This window comes from Lynx canadensis, chromosome C1 (assembly GCF_007474595.2).
Source record: "Lynx canadensis isolate LIC74 chromosome C1, mLynCan4.pri.v2, whole genome shotgun sequence".
Lineage (NCBI taxonomy): Eukaryota > Metazoa > Chordata > Mammalia > Carnivora > Felidae > Lynx > Lynx canadensis.
This window is the reverse complement of record NC_044310.1, coordinates 205,966,589-205,985,350: the sequence shown is the minus strand read 5'-3', so window position 1 is coordinate 205,985,350 and position 18,762 is coordinate 205,966,589. Positions and strand designations below refer to the sequence as shown.

The following is an 18,762-nucleotide window of genomic DNA, read 5'->3' as shown; positions in this document are numbered from 1 at the left end:
TATCTCTTCTCACTAATTACTTCACATAGAGTCTTCTTACACATCTCGTGCACCTCTTGCGAAGAAGTAGTCTCGACAATATGAAGTAATAACATTCTTAATTAAGGTATATGCGAAATATTTTAGAATGATATGAAAACTAATAAAAGTCTGAGAATGTATTTTTCTGCTCTATGCATGGATTAGCAAATCAAATCAGCAAGCCAAGTATTGGCTTATAATGAAAAGCAGCAGCCCCTGCCTCCCCTCCCCCACCTCCATTCCCACTTCCAGAGTTGATAATTTTCAACTCACTTGCCCTTTCCTTTATGTATTTTTTTTTTTTTTTAAGTAGGCTCCATGCCCAGCATGGAGCCCAACACGGGGCTTGAACTCATGACCCTGAGATCAAGACCTAAGCTGAGATCAAAAGTCGGATGCTTAACCAACTGAGACACCCAAGTGCCCCTCCTTTATGTATGTATATCTACATTCTTTCTTTTTTTAATGTTTATTTTTGAGAGAGAGATAGAGAGCATGCAAGGGGCAGAGAGAGAGGGAGACAGGGGTTCCAAAGTGGGGTCTGAGCTGACAGCAGAGAACCTGATCCAGGGCTCGAACCCATGAACCATGAGATCGTGACCTGAACAGAAGTCAGACACTTAACCAACGGAGCCACCCAGGGGCCCCTGTTTATACCTACATTCTAAATTACATGCTTAAATTGCTATTTCTTGGCTTTTTTAAAATGAGACTTCATCTGCTGGCTCTCTTCTAAGCAGTATGAGGATTTGGCTCCCTCTTACATTCCCACACCTATTTTTGTCCTCCCCTCCCCCCATCATTCTCTATAGTTATGTCACTTTCTCCATTCTAAATGCTCTTCTTTACATAGTGTTCTGTTCTTGTTTTATTGTTGTAAACTCTTCTCTTGTCTCTCTGAAGGTAAATTTTCTGAAGTTTCCCTCTCTCTCATGTTCCTTATTTGTTCTATTTCCCATTGAAGGCATTCTTGAAATGTCTGATGATTCTTGAATCTTCCTTACAGACAACAAAATGCTGACCAGCAGCCCTGTGTAAATAGTTTATTCGTTGGTGGACTTCAGTAGATTGTGGCAGATGGAGACCCACATAAATTGGGATCTGTGGGTCTTCTCTCTTGGGTTAGTGGGTTTCCCCACAGAGGAATTATCTATTCTCCTATTGGGGTGATAGGAAGTTGGTGCTGAGGATAGTGGGAACCTAGTGTGGGAAGAAGGGGATGGGAATTACCATTCAAAATGGAGACTGTCTCTCAATCAGCTTTAAAGGCACCTCACCACCCCATCTCTCTCTACTGAGCCTGGTATTCCCAAAGTGTAGAATTTCTCTAGAATTTCCAAGAGCAAAACTCTTGTGCTCTGCTCGGGTAGGGGCAAGAGCTGCTGGCTTTAGGGTAGGGAATCTGTGAGTCTTCTCCTTAAGGAGATTTGTGACGATCCTCTTTGGTTTTGATCCCCTCCACACCCAACTTCAAATAGTTGGTGCCCTCAATGGGTTGGCCTTCCAGAGATCCTGCAATGAGAATCACCTGCTTTTTACAGCACTCTTCCCCCCCGACTCTCTCTGGCATTAAGTTTCTGCCTTTTCTGTTCTGGCGAGTCACTTACCACTTGTCCATCTGTTTTCCATCTTGCGAAATAGTTTTGACATCACTTTCTCCTCTTACCCCTCCCCTGCTCTCTTTGACATTTTTTTTTTATCATTTTTATTTTCACTTGAGGAGTTTCATGAAAAACAATAAAGACTCGTGCCATTCAATTTGTCACGTTTAACTGAAAGTAATAAATGTTTAATTTTTAGGGGTCCAATTTTAGCTGGGCAGACACCCACCTGTCTACTTATGTATATATGTGAGGGTCTGTTTTTGGAAACAAGAAAAAAAATACATATTTATATCTCAGGCAAGAGAAAAACTATACTTTCCAGCTTCCCTTGCTCTTGCTGTGCGGTGTGGACTAAGTTCAGACCAATATCATGAAAGTGGCAGTGATGTGTGCACTTCTGAACCTTGGTCTTGACAACTTGGCACTTCTCCGCCCTCTCTGTTTTCCCCGTGGGCTAGAATGTGAATGGGGTGGCAGCCAGTGTCAACTGTACAGACAAGGACAACACCCGAGGGGACGGTGGAGAAACAAATGGAAGGCACTTTGTTGGTTTTTTAAAAAATTTTTTTAAATTAAGTTTATTTATTTATTTTGAGAGAGACAGAAACAGCATGAGTAGGGGAGGGGCAGGGAGAGAGGGAGAGAGAGAATCCCAAGCAGGCTCCGTGCTGCCAGCTTGGAGCCCAATGCGGGGCTCGAACTCATGAAACCATGAGATCATGACCTGAGCTGAAACCAAGAGTTGGTCGCTTAACTGACTGAGCCACCCAGGCACCCCAAAACTTTGTTTTTGAATAAACCCACCCACCATCCTGGACTGTTCACCTTCAAGCTATTACATGAGAAAGAGATTAATGTCTTCAGGCATCTGTAGTTTGCGGTCTTTCTGTTACAGCAGCTTAGCCCATACTCGACGACCCTATTCAGTAGTGCCCGAAACAAGTCTATGAATAAGCTGCACATCTATCGCCTGTGGAGATTTAAAAAGATACAGAGTCCTGGACCCCACCTTCCCAGATTCTGCTTCAGTCAGTCTGGGGTAAGTTACAGAAATCTGTTTTGTTTGTTTTTTAACTACCTAGATTCCTCTGATACATTACCAAGATGATGAACCACTGACCGCGCCCAGTTTCCTATAAAACATTTTCCTCACATTCCTATGGTTTTTTCCCATTCCTCATTCATTTTCTGGAAGTCTCCATATTCTCTTCCCAATTCCTTCGTTAAAAGTCAAAAAATTGTTTAATATTTATTTCTGAGAGAGAGAGAGAGAGAGAGAGAGAGAGCATGAGGGGGGTGGGGCAGAAAGAGAGAGAGGGGGACAGAGGATCCACGAACCATGAGATCATGACCTGAGCCTAAGTCGGACGCTCAACCGACTGAACCACCAAGGCACCCCTAAATATCAAATGTTAATGTCACCATAGTGGACCCTTATTTTTGCCTTTCCAGAATCTATTCACCCTGATTTCCTTTGGGGACCCACTTTCCTTTATTCCCTGTCCACGTGGTTTAGAAATCCAGCCAGCCCCACAATGTCCCCATCTCTAGGGAAGGGACACTCAACCACAGAGCCCAGGCAAATCAGTATATCCCCCCACCCTTGACCACAACGATGCGTTCAGGGATGGACACATGAGCCAAATCAGTTCAACTGAGACCCAGTTCTAGGAAAAAGAGTTCTTTCTCCTTTGGGAGTGCTGATCTTGTAGGATGTGTGCCTGCTGTTATTGGCGCCTGTCTTATGACCATGAAGGGAGTCTGACAGAGAAGTCAACACAGTGGAGAGAAGATAGATGGAGACAGACTGAGTTCTGATGATATCATGTGAGCATCTAGATCCACGCCTGAATCCCTAGACCCTTCAGCTATGTGACTCAAATTTCTTTTATGAGGAGGGAGAGAGTGTTGCTTATTATGTATATGTATGTACATATTATATATGTATAATTATATGCATATATTACATGTAGTATATATATAACATATCACGCCTAGGTTATATCATATGTATATACGTCTACATATGTACATATATAAAACTTTTATACTTACATACAAATACATACACACAACATGATTATAAAATTAGCTGTAAAGTTCAAAAGAGGACAGAGAGTTTCTAAGGGAACGAACAGGTAACATGTTATAAATAGTTTCAAAAAGAATAATCATTAGATCAACATATCTAATATACCATTCTTCTGTTTTAACCACTATCTAGGGTAGCATTATTTCTGAATTTTCATGAAGCTCATACAAACAGACCTTTGAGCAATTATGCAAATGTCTGGGCTACAGTGTTAATAATTATCTGGTTCCAGTTCTACACTGCATTCTAGAGTTTTCTCTGTAGGTCTGATCCAGTTTTGCAGTCACTATAGGGCAATTTAAAACAAAATATGTAGGGGCACCTGGGTGGCTCAGTCGGTTGAGCGTCCGACTTCAGCCAGGTCACGATCTCGCGGTCCGTGAGTTCGAGCCCCGCGTCAGGCTCTGGGCTGATGGCTCGGAGCCTGGAGCCTGCTTCCGATTCTGTGTCTCCCTCTCTCTCTGCCCCTCCCCCGTTCATGCTCTGTCTCTCTCTGTCCCAAAAATAAATAAAAAACGTTGAAAAAAAAATTTAAAAAAAAAATTTTTTTTAACATTTATTTATTTTTAAAACAGAGACAGAGCATGAAAGGGGGAGGGGCAGAGAGAGAGGGAGACACAGAATCGGAAGCAGGCTCCAGGCTCCGAGCCATCAGCCCAGAGCCTGACGCGGGGCTCGAACTCACGGACCGCGAGATCGTGACCTGGCTGAAGTCGGACGCTCAACCGACTGAGCCACCCAGGTGCCCCCCCAAAAAAATTTTTAAACAAAATATGTAAACATATATAAAGATCTCCTGACCTAGAATGTCAGCGATACAGACTTTCTGAGTTAAAGGCATCTGGTAGACTTTAATGTGTTCATGACAAAGACCATGATTCGGAAGCAGAATTTGCTTGCTGACATCAGGAAAATTAAGGTAGGCTTGATAGGTTGAGCTTGTCATCACTTTCCTATATTCTATATTCAAGGTACGGAGCCTATTTGCAGCAGCTATACGGTGTCCCCCACAAACTGTTCTCACCCTCCCCTGGGGTCCGCAAATCAAGTCAGGTCGGCCTCCTGTTTTTATATAGCCTGCGAACTAAAAATGATTTTCACACCTTCGAATGGTTCAAGAAAGATCAAAAGAAGGTTTCATGAAAAGTACATGAAATTTGAAACTCCACGTCCATAATAAAGTTTCATCGGAGCACTGCCACATTCACTCATTTATAATTATCTACGGCTACTTTTGCACAACCGTGACGGAGTTGAGTAGTTATTGACTAAGCTATTTACTATCCTAGTCTTTCCCGAAAAAGTCCACTGAGAGACAATGCTGGAGAGAATGGGAAGTCAGTAGGCATTTTCCCAGCTATATCTGTACCCGGGGGTGACCCATGGGACCCAGTTTCGACCAATGAGATGTCAAGTAAGGTTTGCAAGAGGGATCCTGGGAAAGACAGCAAGATTTCTAGCAAAGTAAAGGAAGAAAATGGACACCTTTCTTCTTCTTCCTGCCCTAAACATGCCTGTGGTATCTGGAGGTGTGATGTTTTTTGCCTCCACAATAAAACAAGCATGAGGTTGACATTTCTATTTGCTATATTATTGGCTATATTGGTGGACGAGCTAAGGCTTTCTCGAGTCTCTGGAGTAGGAATTGATTTCAAGCAGTCTTGAGGTTTTCTAAACCTAGTCTCAAGAATGGTCACTGTGGAAAGAATAAGTTAGATGCTTGTCATGGGAAACTTTCTGTTTTCTTTAGCAATTTGATCGTGGTCATGTAAACCCAGACTCCAATTGAGGGGAGTTCAACTTCAGTCTAAGTTAAACCTGCCAAGGGTCTTGGGGTGGGGAGGGTAAAAAAACAAGTTTAAAATCTGTGTCTTAAGATTCAATGTGCTCATTTAATGGTGGCAAAGATGTAAAAGTATCAACGATTGCTAGTTTCCACCACTCGGTGGAACTTCTGTGTGGGAGAGATAATTTTATTATTGTAAGTGAATGCTCAAAATTTTATATTCTTATATTCAGTTCTCATTTTTTTTTTAAATTTTTTTTTTTCAACGTTTATTTATTTTTGGGGGGACAGAGAGAGACAGAGCATGAACGGAGGAGGAGAGAGGGAGACACAGAATCGGAAACAGGCTCCAGGCTCCGAGCCACCAGCCCAGAGCCTGACGCGGGGCTCGAACTCACAGACCGCAAGATCGTGACCTGGCTGAAGTCGGACGCTTAACCGACTGCGCCACCCAGGCGCCCCTCAGTTCTCATTTTTATTAAGTTTCATGTGACAATTAAGAGTCTCAAATCTCTCAGAGAGCTATTCCACATATGGTTCTTTTGGGAATAAGGCATAAAAAATAAGATTTGAATATATATATAGTTATTAATAATTATATTATTTATATAGCTATGTTTATATATTTATACTAATATAAGTATTATGTTAATTATTATGTTATTGTTCATATATAAAATATATATTTAACAAGTAAAGGGCAGAAAAAACAAAGTAAAAACCTACAGTAAAATGGAAACCAATTTGACAATAAACTTCATATATTGAAAAAAAAATAAAGAATGATGAAAAAAAAAAAAAAAAAAAAAAAAAAAAAAAACCTACAGTAAAGTTTATGTAAAGTTTAGGGCACTTCCTGACATTTCAGATTTCTTTTTTTTGAATAATTTATTTATTTACTAATTTACATCAAAGTTAGTTAGCATATAGTGCAACAATGATTTCAGGAGTAGATTCCTTAATGCCCCTTCCCCATTTAGCCCATCCCCCCTCTCACAACCCCTCCAGCAACCCTCTGTTTGTTCTCTAAATTGAAGAGTCTCTTCTGTTTTGTCCCCCTCCCTGTTTTTATATTATTTTTGCTTCCCTTCCCTTATAACATTTCAGATTTCTAAGTATAACTTCAGTTCCAAAAGTTCCAGTCTCTAAGCACCCCTTCATTAAAAGTATTTTAGAAATCAATTATAGAAGAAAATAATTTCTCCTTGAAGAAAGAGAAACTGAAGCCCAGAAAAGACAGTCACAGTCACATATACACACAACACTCTCCACAGGACCCAGGCTCTTCGGGAATATTCACTGTCGTTAATTTTGAGGCCACTCAAACAAGACAGTGCATTAAGAAGAACTCACAACAAAATCCCACTCAAAGGTACAGAGACCTTCCAGAACCTTTAAGACCATCATTCACATTGAACATACAGAGACTGAGAAATTTCAGAGTATCATAGGATACACAGCTAAGTTGGAGATTCATTTTCCAAAAATTAGTTTAAAAGCTAATCTCTGAAGCATTTAAAACAATTTTTTTTAATGTTTATTTTTGAGAGAGAGAGAAAGAGAGAGTGGGGGAAGGGCAGAGAGAGAGAGAGCGGGGACAGAGGATCCGAAGCAGGCTCTGTACTGACAGCAGAGAGCCCGATGTGAGGCTCGAACTCACGAACCATGAGATCACGACCCGAGTCGAAGTCAGACGCTTAACTGACTGAGCCCCAGGTGGCCCTGGAGCATTTTTTAAACAAAATGCCTCCCTGTTGTCCCTCCCAAAGGTGGACAGAACGGCTAGCTGTGCCCTCAACACCAGGGCCGTGAAGTATTCTGCCTTCCCGCCCACGGTGTCCCACTTTGCCTGTGACTGAGGGGGGCTTCCCAGGACGGGAGCTTTCACTGCTAAAGCCAGGCAAGTCTAGGGCCAAAGCTCCGGACTGGTGCTGCTCTGGAGACACTTGCTTCCCTCTCTCTCCAATGAGATAGTTCTCTAATTATGGGCCCAGAGAGGGGAGCACACGGGTCCCGCGCCTTGGTGCTTTTCACCAAGTCAGTGCTTGGTCAAGATCGTCCAATTAACTGGGAAGATGTTCAGAAGAACCGGGCCCTGAACCTCTACCTCCACGCAGCACCCGGGCTTCTTGCATTTACTGGCAGAAACACACCTTGCGGCCCCAGCCTCCACCCCTCCATGAGAATCTTTGAATCACTGGGAAATGCAGGAAATTCCAATGGAATCTAGTAACCACAAACAAAGCTGAAAGTAATTCTTCAGTGGACTCTTGCCAAATAATCCTGGCAGAGACTATCCGTGATGGAACTCTGCGAATTAGCAGAAAACACATTACATACCCCAGATAGAGGATCAGACTGAAGCCACTGCATCCCTGTTTCACAAAAACTAGAGCCCAGAGCAAAGAGAAATCACGGGCAGGATGGAAGAGAAATTTCTCCTTTGAAATAATGGCCCCGGGGCGGTTTCTAAGCCTATCAAGATGTGGAAAAGGAAATAAACCCTGCAACAGAGCCAGGCCAAAAGGATGTGGTAACAGCTTCAGAGCGATTCAAAAGTTCAATGTCAACAGTTCCTTATGAAAAGCATTTTCTCTGGCCACAATTGACCAGTAGGGCACGCTGCTTTGCATAAACTCTGTCATCTAAACATCTAAACTCCGCTCTGTGGCCAAATCATCCTGATGGTTTGGTTCACGGAACTCTCAACAGTAATAGTGGAAACAGTTGTAAAGATCCCAATGCCTATGGAGATTTGAACAAACGCGACTTTACCATTCTGTTTTCATTTGCCTATTTGATCTTTGGAGTCATTGCTATCGTATCATCTGTCAACTTGGCATAGCGATGGGGGTAGAGAGGGCTTTCAGGGTCTCCCATGATTTTCAGCTAAGATCTGCAACTGTCTAGCTGACTAGGTCAGAGTGGAGTCATGACAGTAATCAGGCAATGGCAAAGGTCCTAATCATAGTGGCCTGGTAGGGCTAAGAACGTGTGGGCTGTTCACGCAGGAATCACTCCTTCACATCACCAGCCAGGGGCCAACAAGAGGACGTGACCTTCCTCCCAAGGAATACCATTTCCGAGATAACACCTCTCTTAGGCAGCACCAGATGCGTTCCTGTCATCTGTTACACCAGATGCGTTCCTGTCATCTGTTACTGAGAAGAAGACCCTCTGGGACAGGGACACACCATGGAGTAGAGTGTGAACGTTCCTTTAACGGGAAGGGTATGATGGTAAGATGTCTGTCTCTTCCCTGGGGCTGTTCCTCCTCCCAGCGTCCTCCCTTCCTTTTCAACGTTTCCCTACTTCTGTTGTCCTTGACCTTACCTCTGACAGACAGCAAGAGGTCCTTAGTTGCTTCTTGCAATTTAACTTTGCCCTCTGCTTCCTTTGGAACTGCTTTGAAGGCCTGGCTATGCTTGTGTCTCAGTTTGACACGGTAGGCGGCTTGCTACAGAAACGTATGTCCCGTCTCCTGCGTTTATTTGTCATAATGATGGCACTGAGTTCAATCACCTACCTACTATTCAAAATATAAACCAAACTCGTCCGTAAAAGTATAGCCAGTTCCCAAATGAATCACATTTGCTTTTATTCCCAGTGATTTAAATCTCCCTTGATTTGGGTATTATTTCAATAACAGTAATGACTATGTATCTCCCCATCAATGTCTCTATTTATGTACATAATATATAAACCCTTCTGCAAATCCCACTGAAATTATTTAATATGACTTAACATTCTATGTTTAGGAATTCAATGTTATTTTAAAATTAAGTGAATTTCAGATGACAAATTATATGATCCCACTCTTATAGAGTCAACCAATGTAAGATAGATGACAGCCTCCCATTATTTTAGCATCACACATAAAATGTCAATGCCAGGCCAAACTAAAGATCAAATTGCCTTTCTCTCTGGAGTTTTTAAAGATGTTGCTGATGGGCTGGAGAAGGCAGGGAAGGAGACATCAAACCGGAGACATTTCTTCTTAAATTTGGAACATGTGGCAATTTCATGATGAAAAATTTTAAAAGGTGCTTGCAAACACACATATACATATACACATGTGAGAAATAAAATGAACTTAAAAAAATACATGGTTGGGGCGCCTGGGTGGCTCAGTCAGTTGAGCGTCCGACTTCGGCTCAGGTCATGATCTTGCAGTCTGTGAGTTCGAGCCCCGCGTCGGGCTCTGTGCTGACAGCTCAGAGCCCAGAGCCTGCTTCGGATTCTGTGTCTCCCTCTCTCTCTGCCCCTCCCCTGCTCATGCTCTGTCTCTCTCTCTCTGTCAAAAATAAATAAAACATTAAAAAAAAAATACATGGTTGGGAGAAACGACCTTTCCCCCAACTAGTGCCCCATGCAGTAACAGCTACCAAAAAAAGGAAAAAAATCAAGCCTTTCAGCTAAATAGGTGTTCTTAATATAACATTTTAAATGTTTAACTTGGACCACAAATATTGGTCCACTTAATGAAACTTTCTTACTCTGTCCTGCTAATGGCGGCCACAACATTTTGCCATCTCACAATTGGTGCTCACGATTGATTCAGTGCTGAGAATGGCCCCTGTGTCTATTGGGTCTATGTGTGGGTGGATTGTGGTGGGGGTGTGGGGGTGCGGCATTCAGAAATGTAGACGGCTTGCGAAAAGAATCACCAGTAGAGGGACCCACCAAGAATCTTAGTAATCATGTCCCACCTTTTCCTTCCATAGGTGAAGAGTATAAGGTCACTTACCCAAAGTCACACAAGTTAGTGATGGGGATGGTGGACGCCCCAGGGCTCCTGAGCCCTACATCCAAAGCATGGGCTCTGGCCAGAGGACCCGGCATCCTATCTGAGCTCCACCCCCAACATGAGGGTTGCCTCAAGCAAAGTTCTTAGCCCCTCTTAACCCCAATTTTTTTATGGGACAAAAATAGTACTGATCTCACACGGCTATTTTAAGAGTTAAATGTCCTAATGTACATAAACTCTCCTAGCTCTGTATCTGGTACATTGTAGGTGGTCAATAAATGTTGATGGGTTTTATACGACAGTATTTATTATTAGCCACAGTATTAATAAAATACTGGGAAAAGTTAAAGTCAAGCAGTGTTTTTACACAATAATAAACCAGCATGTTCTTTATCCGAGAAAATATTTTAAGAGTATTGAAAACACCTGTTTTGATAACACCGGACACACCACCAGGTCTCAAAAATCAAGGCGAAAGCTCTGTCATCCAAAATGCTGACATCAAAGGGAGGCGATTTTACTGCTGACACACACAAAAAAAGGAATTTAGTTTTTTGCTTCTTCCCTTATTTTGCCAAGCGGATGACCGACTCGTGTGTATAAAACAGCTTTATTGAGGTATAACTCACATATCGTAAAATCCACCCACTTGAAGAGAGGCGTGTAGGCGTTTTTAGTGTATCTGCAGAGTTGTGCCGCCATCACCATAGTTGAATTTTAAAACATTTCATCACCCAAAAAGAAACCCCGTACCCATAGCAATGATTCCTTTGATTTGGAATCTATCAATTTTTCTACCAGTTTTTGAACATTTCTGTAACTAACAAGTTTCACTCTTATTTGGACCACGGCAGCTTCCTGTCTTGTTTCCTCTTCCTGTTCTCTGCTTTTATTTCATCCGGCACATCTGTGCTTTTCGTTCAGCTCTGCCCCTGCCTTCTGTTTTGTCTTGTCTCTCATGCAGGGCATCTAAAAGGCGAGGCTCTTCAGTATGAGAATCTGCAGTGCTCACGATTCTGCTGCAGTTCCCTTGCCTGTATCCGTCCTCAAGTCCAAGTGAATTCAGCGTTGGCAAGGCGTGGAAAGAGAGTCCATTCTACTCAGATAAAACACCACACCCACACATTTACAGCTTGGGCATAAAACACATTTATTGGTCACAACTTTATCAACCAAGAGCTTTTAAAAAGCACACAGCAAACACGTACGGTGTAGAAAATCTAAAAGCCCACCATCTCCTATAAAGATTTTAACAAGGAATAAACTGTTATTTCACAGTTTTCAAGTGTGTAAAGGAGGAAATCTCTTAGAAAAATGTCTCCGATTTTTATTTAGAGAATTCAACTGTTTTGTGGAAACACCATGACTGAAGGTCACTGTGATGCTGGAGAAACTTCCGTAGCAATTTATGTTTTACGTATACTACGAAAGGAGACCATCATTTGAACTCTCTGCATGTCCACAGTGAGGATGGCAGAGGAAAAAGAAGTCTACAGATAAGTCTGCACCTCCCACCAGATGTCATTACCATGACAGAACAGGCAGACACCCACCATAGAGACAGAGCCAGAGGGAGCCTTGGAGATCATTCACTCCTAACAGGAAGGAAGGGGCCCAGGTCACCCCGCCAGTTAGTGGAGACCCAGAGGCTAAAGGGTTATTTGAAATCGAAGTCTGGAAGGTAAAAAAGAATAGCACAGTTGTGTTTGCTGGTTGTTTCCACGTGACCATTCCCCAGACTGGACAGATGGAATCCGACCAGGAAGCTCCACGTTGGTCTGGAAATAGACAGGGGGAGAATTGTACAGCCCTTGGGAATACAAGACGGTCAGATTTATCTTTATTCTCAAGAGGGCCTAAGAAAATTCTTAATCAGAATCTAAGAGCCTTGAAAGAAAGAAGGAAAGAAGGAAAGAAGGAAAGAAGGAAAGAAGGAAAGAAGGAAAGAAGGAAAGAAAGAAAGAAAGAAAGAAAGAAAGAAAGAAAGAAAGAAAGAAAGAAAAAAGGCAGCTCTAACAACCCAGCTGGATGAAGCCACAGCCAGAAGGGGCTTGGGGCTCTGAGGCTGTCACTGAGGTGACCACAGTCCTCTTCCACTTCTGCTCCGACCTGTCTTAACGGTCACAACATGACCAAGAGACAGGATCCTTTGTGGGGTCTGTCACTCATCCTGGGCATAAAGCCCCTTGCCTTAGCCTGCTGCTCACTACCGAAGGCTCTTGTGGCTCGGCTTGTCGTTGAAAACTTGGATGTCACCCAGAGCACATCACCAAAATAGCTCTTGCAAAAAGGGAAAAATCAACAATGCGGTGTGCCGGTCTCACAAAAGAAACATGCTCTAGGTCCCAATAAGACAGAGCTCGCTTCGGAGTGGCTAAATCCCTTGCTTTACGAGTATTTTTCATCCCAACTCTATGTTTTGACACCTCTGTTCTACAAGAGGGTGCACGGGTTTATTCATCAACGATGACGGACGAGTGCTACCTCCTGCTCCACCAGAGAAGAGTAACACGAACATGGTTCCAACACGCACGAAGCCACTGGGGTTCAGCTGCTTCATCTGTAGAAGGAATAACCCGCAGACTGCAAAGCCCCTTCTGGCTCCAAAGCCTGGCTCCTATGACATAGGTGGCACCACAAGCATTCGAGAAAGTGCGGCCAGCCTGCTCTGTGGGCGCCAGGATCACGACACTCACAGGACACAGACTCTGCTACTGAGGAACCCATCATTCCATGAGTAAACTAGGGTTTGGGACAGACCTTCTCCTTCATATGCGGTATTAAGGCACTAAGCAATGGGTGTCTGGGAGGGATTAATGAACATTACTGAAATATAAGGTGTTAGACAAATCCCTTGGTTTTTTTTAAATATAAAAAACTGCTTCTGTATTTGCCAGCCCAGAGAGACTGGACCGAGTGATTGGCTATGTAGAAGTTGCCTTGTTTTTTTCCTTTCATAAGATACACAAATTCTATTTGAGGTAACTCTCCCAGCCCCAGAAATAGACATCTTATCGCTTAGCTTAAAAAAATATATATATAAATACAGTTTAAGAACTGGCTTATCCTTGGGCTACTGGGGGGGGAAAAAAAACCAAAAACAATCAACAAATCCCATCAATACTGTTTCCTGTCAAAGGAAAAGGAGACAGAGTAAATAGACCCCAAACTTGTTTTCAGATGTATCATGTACTTTGGCCATTTGCATTGCGGGTGAGGTAGTTTGGAAGAGATGTGAGGTTACATCTTTCTGTATTTCCCATGACCAAAGCGTACCTTCTACTGAAAACAGGGATTCTGCTTTTAATGCTATGCATATGGAGCACCTGGGCAACTCAGTCGGGTAAGCGTCTGACTTCAGCTCAGGTCATGATCTCACAGTCCCTGAGTTCAAGCCCCACATGGGGCTCTGTGCTGACAGCTCGGAGCCTGGAGCCTGCTTCGGATTCTGTGTCTCCCTCTCTCTCTGCCCCTCCCCTGATTGCACTCTTTCTGTCTCTCAAAAATGAATAAATGTTAAAAAGTATTTTTTAAAAATGCTATGCATACAATAAAGGCTCACCCTTCATCCCTGAAGTATATATACTTTGATTGTTTCCAGGGTTCTAGTGAAGGGTTTTCATAAATCATGTAGCCTCCCTTGTCCTGGTTCCCCTTGGGACACAGCAAAACTGGCTGGCCTTTCTAAGCACTGGAGCTGTAATCTTCAATGTGAGCACAACAGACTTAACCAGATCTAGATAATTTCAACAGTTCTAACTGTAAGACAAAGCAAATGACTCAGCTGGTGCCCAGTGTGCAAGAGAAACAGGACAAAGAAATGTCTAGGTCAAATAGCACAAATGTACATTTTCTCAAGGCAATTAGGTCAGTTTCTCTTACTGGGTCCTGGGGTTATCTTTGTTGTTGTTATTTTTTGCTTTGCTGTTTAAACATTAGGTACAGTTGCAGAGTAGACGAGAATCTTTAAAATAGAGGCACTCTGTGTCAAACCATATTAGTGAGTACAAGATATAGCCCACAATTGTGCTGTAGCAAAAGTTCGTGTCCAAACCTTCACTTGCAATCTGTAGGACTATATGGGGCTTACAACCATGCTTTGGGTTTATGAATGGACTTCTGGCTAGATTATGACCTCTAGAGAAAGAGGGAAGGAAGGAAGGAAGGAAGGAAGGAAGGAAGGAAGGAAGGAAGGAAGGAAAGAAAGGAAGAAAGAGATAAAACCCCTAAAATGTATCTAAAAATAAGATTTTATGGACGCCAGAATGGAAGTTTGCTGGTGCCTAGGGTTTTGAAATGGCAAAATTCTAGCAAATTCGTCAGAGGGGAACTTTGCTCATTTTTCAGTGCCTTTGCTTTACTACCTATGGGCTTTAACTTTGCTTTATTGTATGATCCAGCTGATGTCAGGGTCAGCTTGGCCTCCCAGGACCAAGTATGAGATTAAAAGTCATAGTTTTGTGAAATCACAGAGACTTTAATGAACTTCTCTAAAGGGACGAAATTCACAGACTTTATAATAAAGGTCTCTAGTCGTCATGGCATTCTGAAAGACCGACCCATGACCAGCTGGGGTGTCATTTTCTGTAAATGGTGCTCCTTTTATACTTTGTTGGTGTCGAGTAATACCAAAAAGGATTTATAGTCGAGTTTGGTGCATCTGTTAAAAATAGGTTGTGCCCTATTCCCTGCTTTGACAAAAAATTGATCTAATTTCAAGGCCATGGGTCAGTGGACTCCTGGATTGTTCAACCAGTATGAAGCCAGAGGCATGTTCATTTTTTCCTGTGTGAAATGCTTTCCTAGTCAAGACATTACCCAGCATGATTTTGTTTGGCTGATGCTGAACTCAGTCCAGGCTCCAGCCCAGGCTTCATGTTTGAAAAATTAGAGGCCTGAAGATATATTACTAGTAAGTTAGAACAACTCCAAGAAGTTGCCCCCAAATACCCAGAGCACAAGGGGTAAAGAAGCAACATATAGCAACGGAGATCATTTGGAAACTAGACATTCTTCTCATTTATTTACCGAATACTTTACTTAACTTTTAGTGCCTAATGATCAGAAACCTCCTTTTCACTTGCATCTTATAAGCTAGCCTGCGGTCTCGTCTGTTACTGGCATGAGACAATCAGACCCCGCACATTCTCTCCTTCTGAAACTGGGTCTTTTCTTAAAATACGTTCATCCTACGGTGCAGCTTTAAAAACTCTTCACCTTTGTGGGCTCATCCGTAAATATATTCACTAAACAAGTACTTATTTTGTGCCCGGCCCAGGCACTAGGGAGGTATCAGTGAATAGGAGGCACGGGGTTGCCTCTCTTCCGGACCAGACGGTTGTAACTGGACACACGACAACCAGAGAGGGCGCTTTCTTTCATAGCTGGTCTTCCTCAAAGAGGCTATTTGGGAAGAGAATTCAAATCATTTCTACGACCACGAAAACCTTTCGGAATTTCAATGTTCTGTAAAGCATGTGTCCCAAAAGACCTCCTTGTCCAGAGCAAATGCACATGCTTCGAAGCAAATGACAAGCATGAATGTTTCCGAGCATGAATAGAAATAAAGAGACACGCTCTCACCCACCGCATAAAAATTCTGCACTATTGTATAAGAATGTGTTGGTTGACATGACCTAAAGGGATCAAATTATCTAAGCCTGAAAAGTAACATTATTCACCCAAAAATGGTCTGTTCAAGCAGAAAAAAAAAAAAAAAGATCTCCTCTAGCTCTGTATGGAAAATTATTTCACACATGGTCTCCTAACTGCTCCAGCTGCGGTAAACAACAGCTGTCATACTTAGTGAAAACACTACCTTAAATTATTGTGATGTTTAGTAAAAGGGTCTAATTGTTTTTTGAAGCTGTCATATTTTTTTTCTTGAGCACATGAATAATTCTAAACCTTTTCTTCACCTGCAAAATGACTGGCCCTTCCTAAACGAGGAGGATGATTAGAAGGGTTATAGTCTTCTCCACCCTTCTCCTGTAGTCACCTGCTGTATTTTTATTGCCCATGGACACTCACCAACATCTGTCACCATAAAGAATATTTTCCAGTTGCACATTGGACTCCATAGTCAAAGAAGAACATCCTTATTTAAAATATGTATTCTCCAATGGGATGTTCTCGCATCCTCTGGTGTGCCTTCTAAGCGTACAGTTATTTAAAAATGAGAGTTTCGTGCTCTGGAATACCATATTTCCTCTTGTGCGCCTCAAATAATTTCTTTAGCTCCTCCATATAGGTGTGATGTAACTCCTCAATCTGTTCCGTGGTTGGGTGCAGAGTCTGATGAACGGGGATTGGACGGCCAACTACAAAAACAGAGAACGTATCAGACAGGAGAAACCAAAACCACTCCGTCACAAACGCTGCCTCTAAAGGATGGCTCTGGAAAGATCTGCCAATCAGAATCTGTCAGGCGTGCTCACTCCAATCCCTTGTGCATTTTACTGGCTGCCTACAGTGGTCACACCATCCTATTCGATGACAAATAAAGAACTTTCCTTCTCAGCGATTGCTGCAGTGTTAGGTACCCTGGTGGCTTTGACTCTGAGTCAAATGAGCCACTGTGCTGACCACAGCTGTGAAGTAAGAGGACATAGCTGTGTGTGTATGTCACTAGCATTCTCCCTCTGGTACAGCTGACAGCCAGGCCACAGGACCCTATTGTGACCGATGGTGAAGTCTTGAGTCATGAGGCATCCGCTCTTTACTCTCTTTTTAATGTCATCCTAAAAAATCTGAAGAATGTATATCTTCAGAGCCAAGAATCTGTACTAGAAAACACACATCATCACAAGACTCTCACTGTTTGTTAAGAGTCGAAAACAAAACCAACCCAAAGTCTCAGTAGAAAAATTATTAAATAAGCCACAGAACAGTCCCTCAACAGAATCCTAGGCAGCAATCTTTAAACAAAATGAAATTATATGTGTATGCACACACACACACACGCGCGCACACACACACTGAGGTCTAAAATGTATGAAGTGGGAAAAGAATTGTAAAATAATACAGTATGATCCCATTTATGAAAAAACATTTATATTTCTAGGTGCATTATAAGCTTTAGTGTATTAAAAAATTGAGGGGTGCCTGGTGGCTCAGTTGGTTAAGTGTCTGACTCTTGATTTTTGGCTCAGGTCATGAATTCAGTTTGTGGGTTCAAGCACCGCTTGGGATTCTCTCTCTCCCCCTCTCTCTCTGCCTCTCTAGTATTCTCTCTCTCTCTCTCACACACACAATAAATAAAAATAAACTTTAAAAGAGCCTGGAAAGAGAGACTGATAACCATTACCTCTAGGGAAGAAGGTAGAGATGGGGTAGTGTTCACTTTAACTGTATTGTAGGAATTTTCTACAATGAGAATGCAGTTGTTTTACCTGTAATTAAAACTGAACTAATTATTTTTTTAACCTGTCAACTTCTCTACATATTTCAAAAGGTGTCTAGAGTTGTCTCAGATTTTTAGAAACTACAAGATACACGTGGCTTTGGCACCTGCTTTCCTGGGTCTTTCCCTGCTGCTCACTGCTCCCCCTGCTGGCCTAATGCAGCTTACTGATGCCAAGAGTTGAAAACCTACAGGATGTTCCGTGACCCGTGGCAAAGAGGTTCTTATGACCCAGGAGCAACTTGGGCATGAGGTCAAGTGGGGCCATGGGTAATAGAATGGAACTCAGAGGGGACACAGGAGGTTTCCTTTGGTCTACCCTAAGTCATTCCGTGGTACACCCAAGGTTCAAACCCATGTCAGTAACAGGTGGTGGGTGAGTTAAGAGAAAACCAAGCAAATGTTAAGTCACAGAGAAAGAAGGAAGTAATAAAATCAGTACGGGAGGTAAGGAGGTGCAGAGAAGGTAGTGATACACACACACATAGGACGAAATGTATTATTAAGAAGATACCTCTATCACTTTATCTATCTCTCTAGCTATCTAGCTATCTAGCTACCTACCAATCTATCTATCATCTATCTATCTAATGGTGCAATAAGGAGACATATATAGTAGATACATATCATATCACCTTACTGCAGTATTAATATTCTTACATTGCTAAGTTTTTAAGCAGATATAGCCTCAGGAATCTCACATACAGTTCTGAGAGCCTGGATGTCAAATTTACATAGAGTAGACATCAGTCCTTTGTCATTCCACATGACAAACTGGAACTCTCTTACTGTCAGTTGTGGTTGGAAATACGACTGAGGAGAAGGCTAACGTGGTAGTGGGGTGGAAGAGGAGCTGGGGCTGCACAGAAAACACTAGACTACCAAGCGCACCGAGCTACCGAGTAACTTCCTCCCTGGCCGTAATTTTCACATGTATAGGATAAAAAAGTAGAACTCAATGATCTTGAAACTTACTTCTAACTCTGACCTTTTTGTTTCAGGAAAAAATTGAGAAATCTGCAGGTGACTTGAGAATCTACTAGCCGTTGCCAATCTACTAGCAAATGTACAGTTTTATAGAAATAGCTTCTGTTAAGTGAAATTAATCCC

The 18,762-nt window shown here is 42.4% G+C and overlaps 1 protein-coding gene across 11 annotated transcripts in view; it reads right to left on the bottom strand.

Moving 5' to 3' along the window:
- MOGAT1 (monoacylglycerol O-acyltransferase 1) overlaps positions 1 to 18,762 on the bottom strand; it is a 69,186-nt gene that overhangs the window by 18,545 nt on the left and 31,879 nt on the right. For 6 of the 11 annotated variants that reach the window (XM_030324155.1, XM_030324161.1, XM_030324167.1 and 3 more), the window contains one exon: positions 14,634 to 16,570. The exons of 2 other annotated variants lie outside the window; for them this stretch is intronic. In XM_030324155.1, the coding sequence (XP_030180015.1) occupies positions 16,416 to 16,570 (155 nt within the window). In that variant the 3' untranslated portion in view covers positions 14,634 to 16,415. Of the gene's footprint in view, positions 1 to 11,379; positions 12,029 to 14,456; positions 16,571 to 17,556; positions 17,642 to 18,762 lie in introns of those variants that run through there. 3 more of the 11 variants (XR_003970700.1, XR_003970699.1, XR_003970701.1) reach the window with 3 other exon arrangements.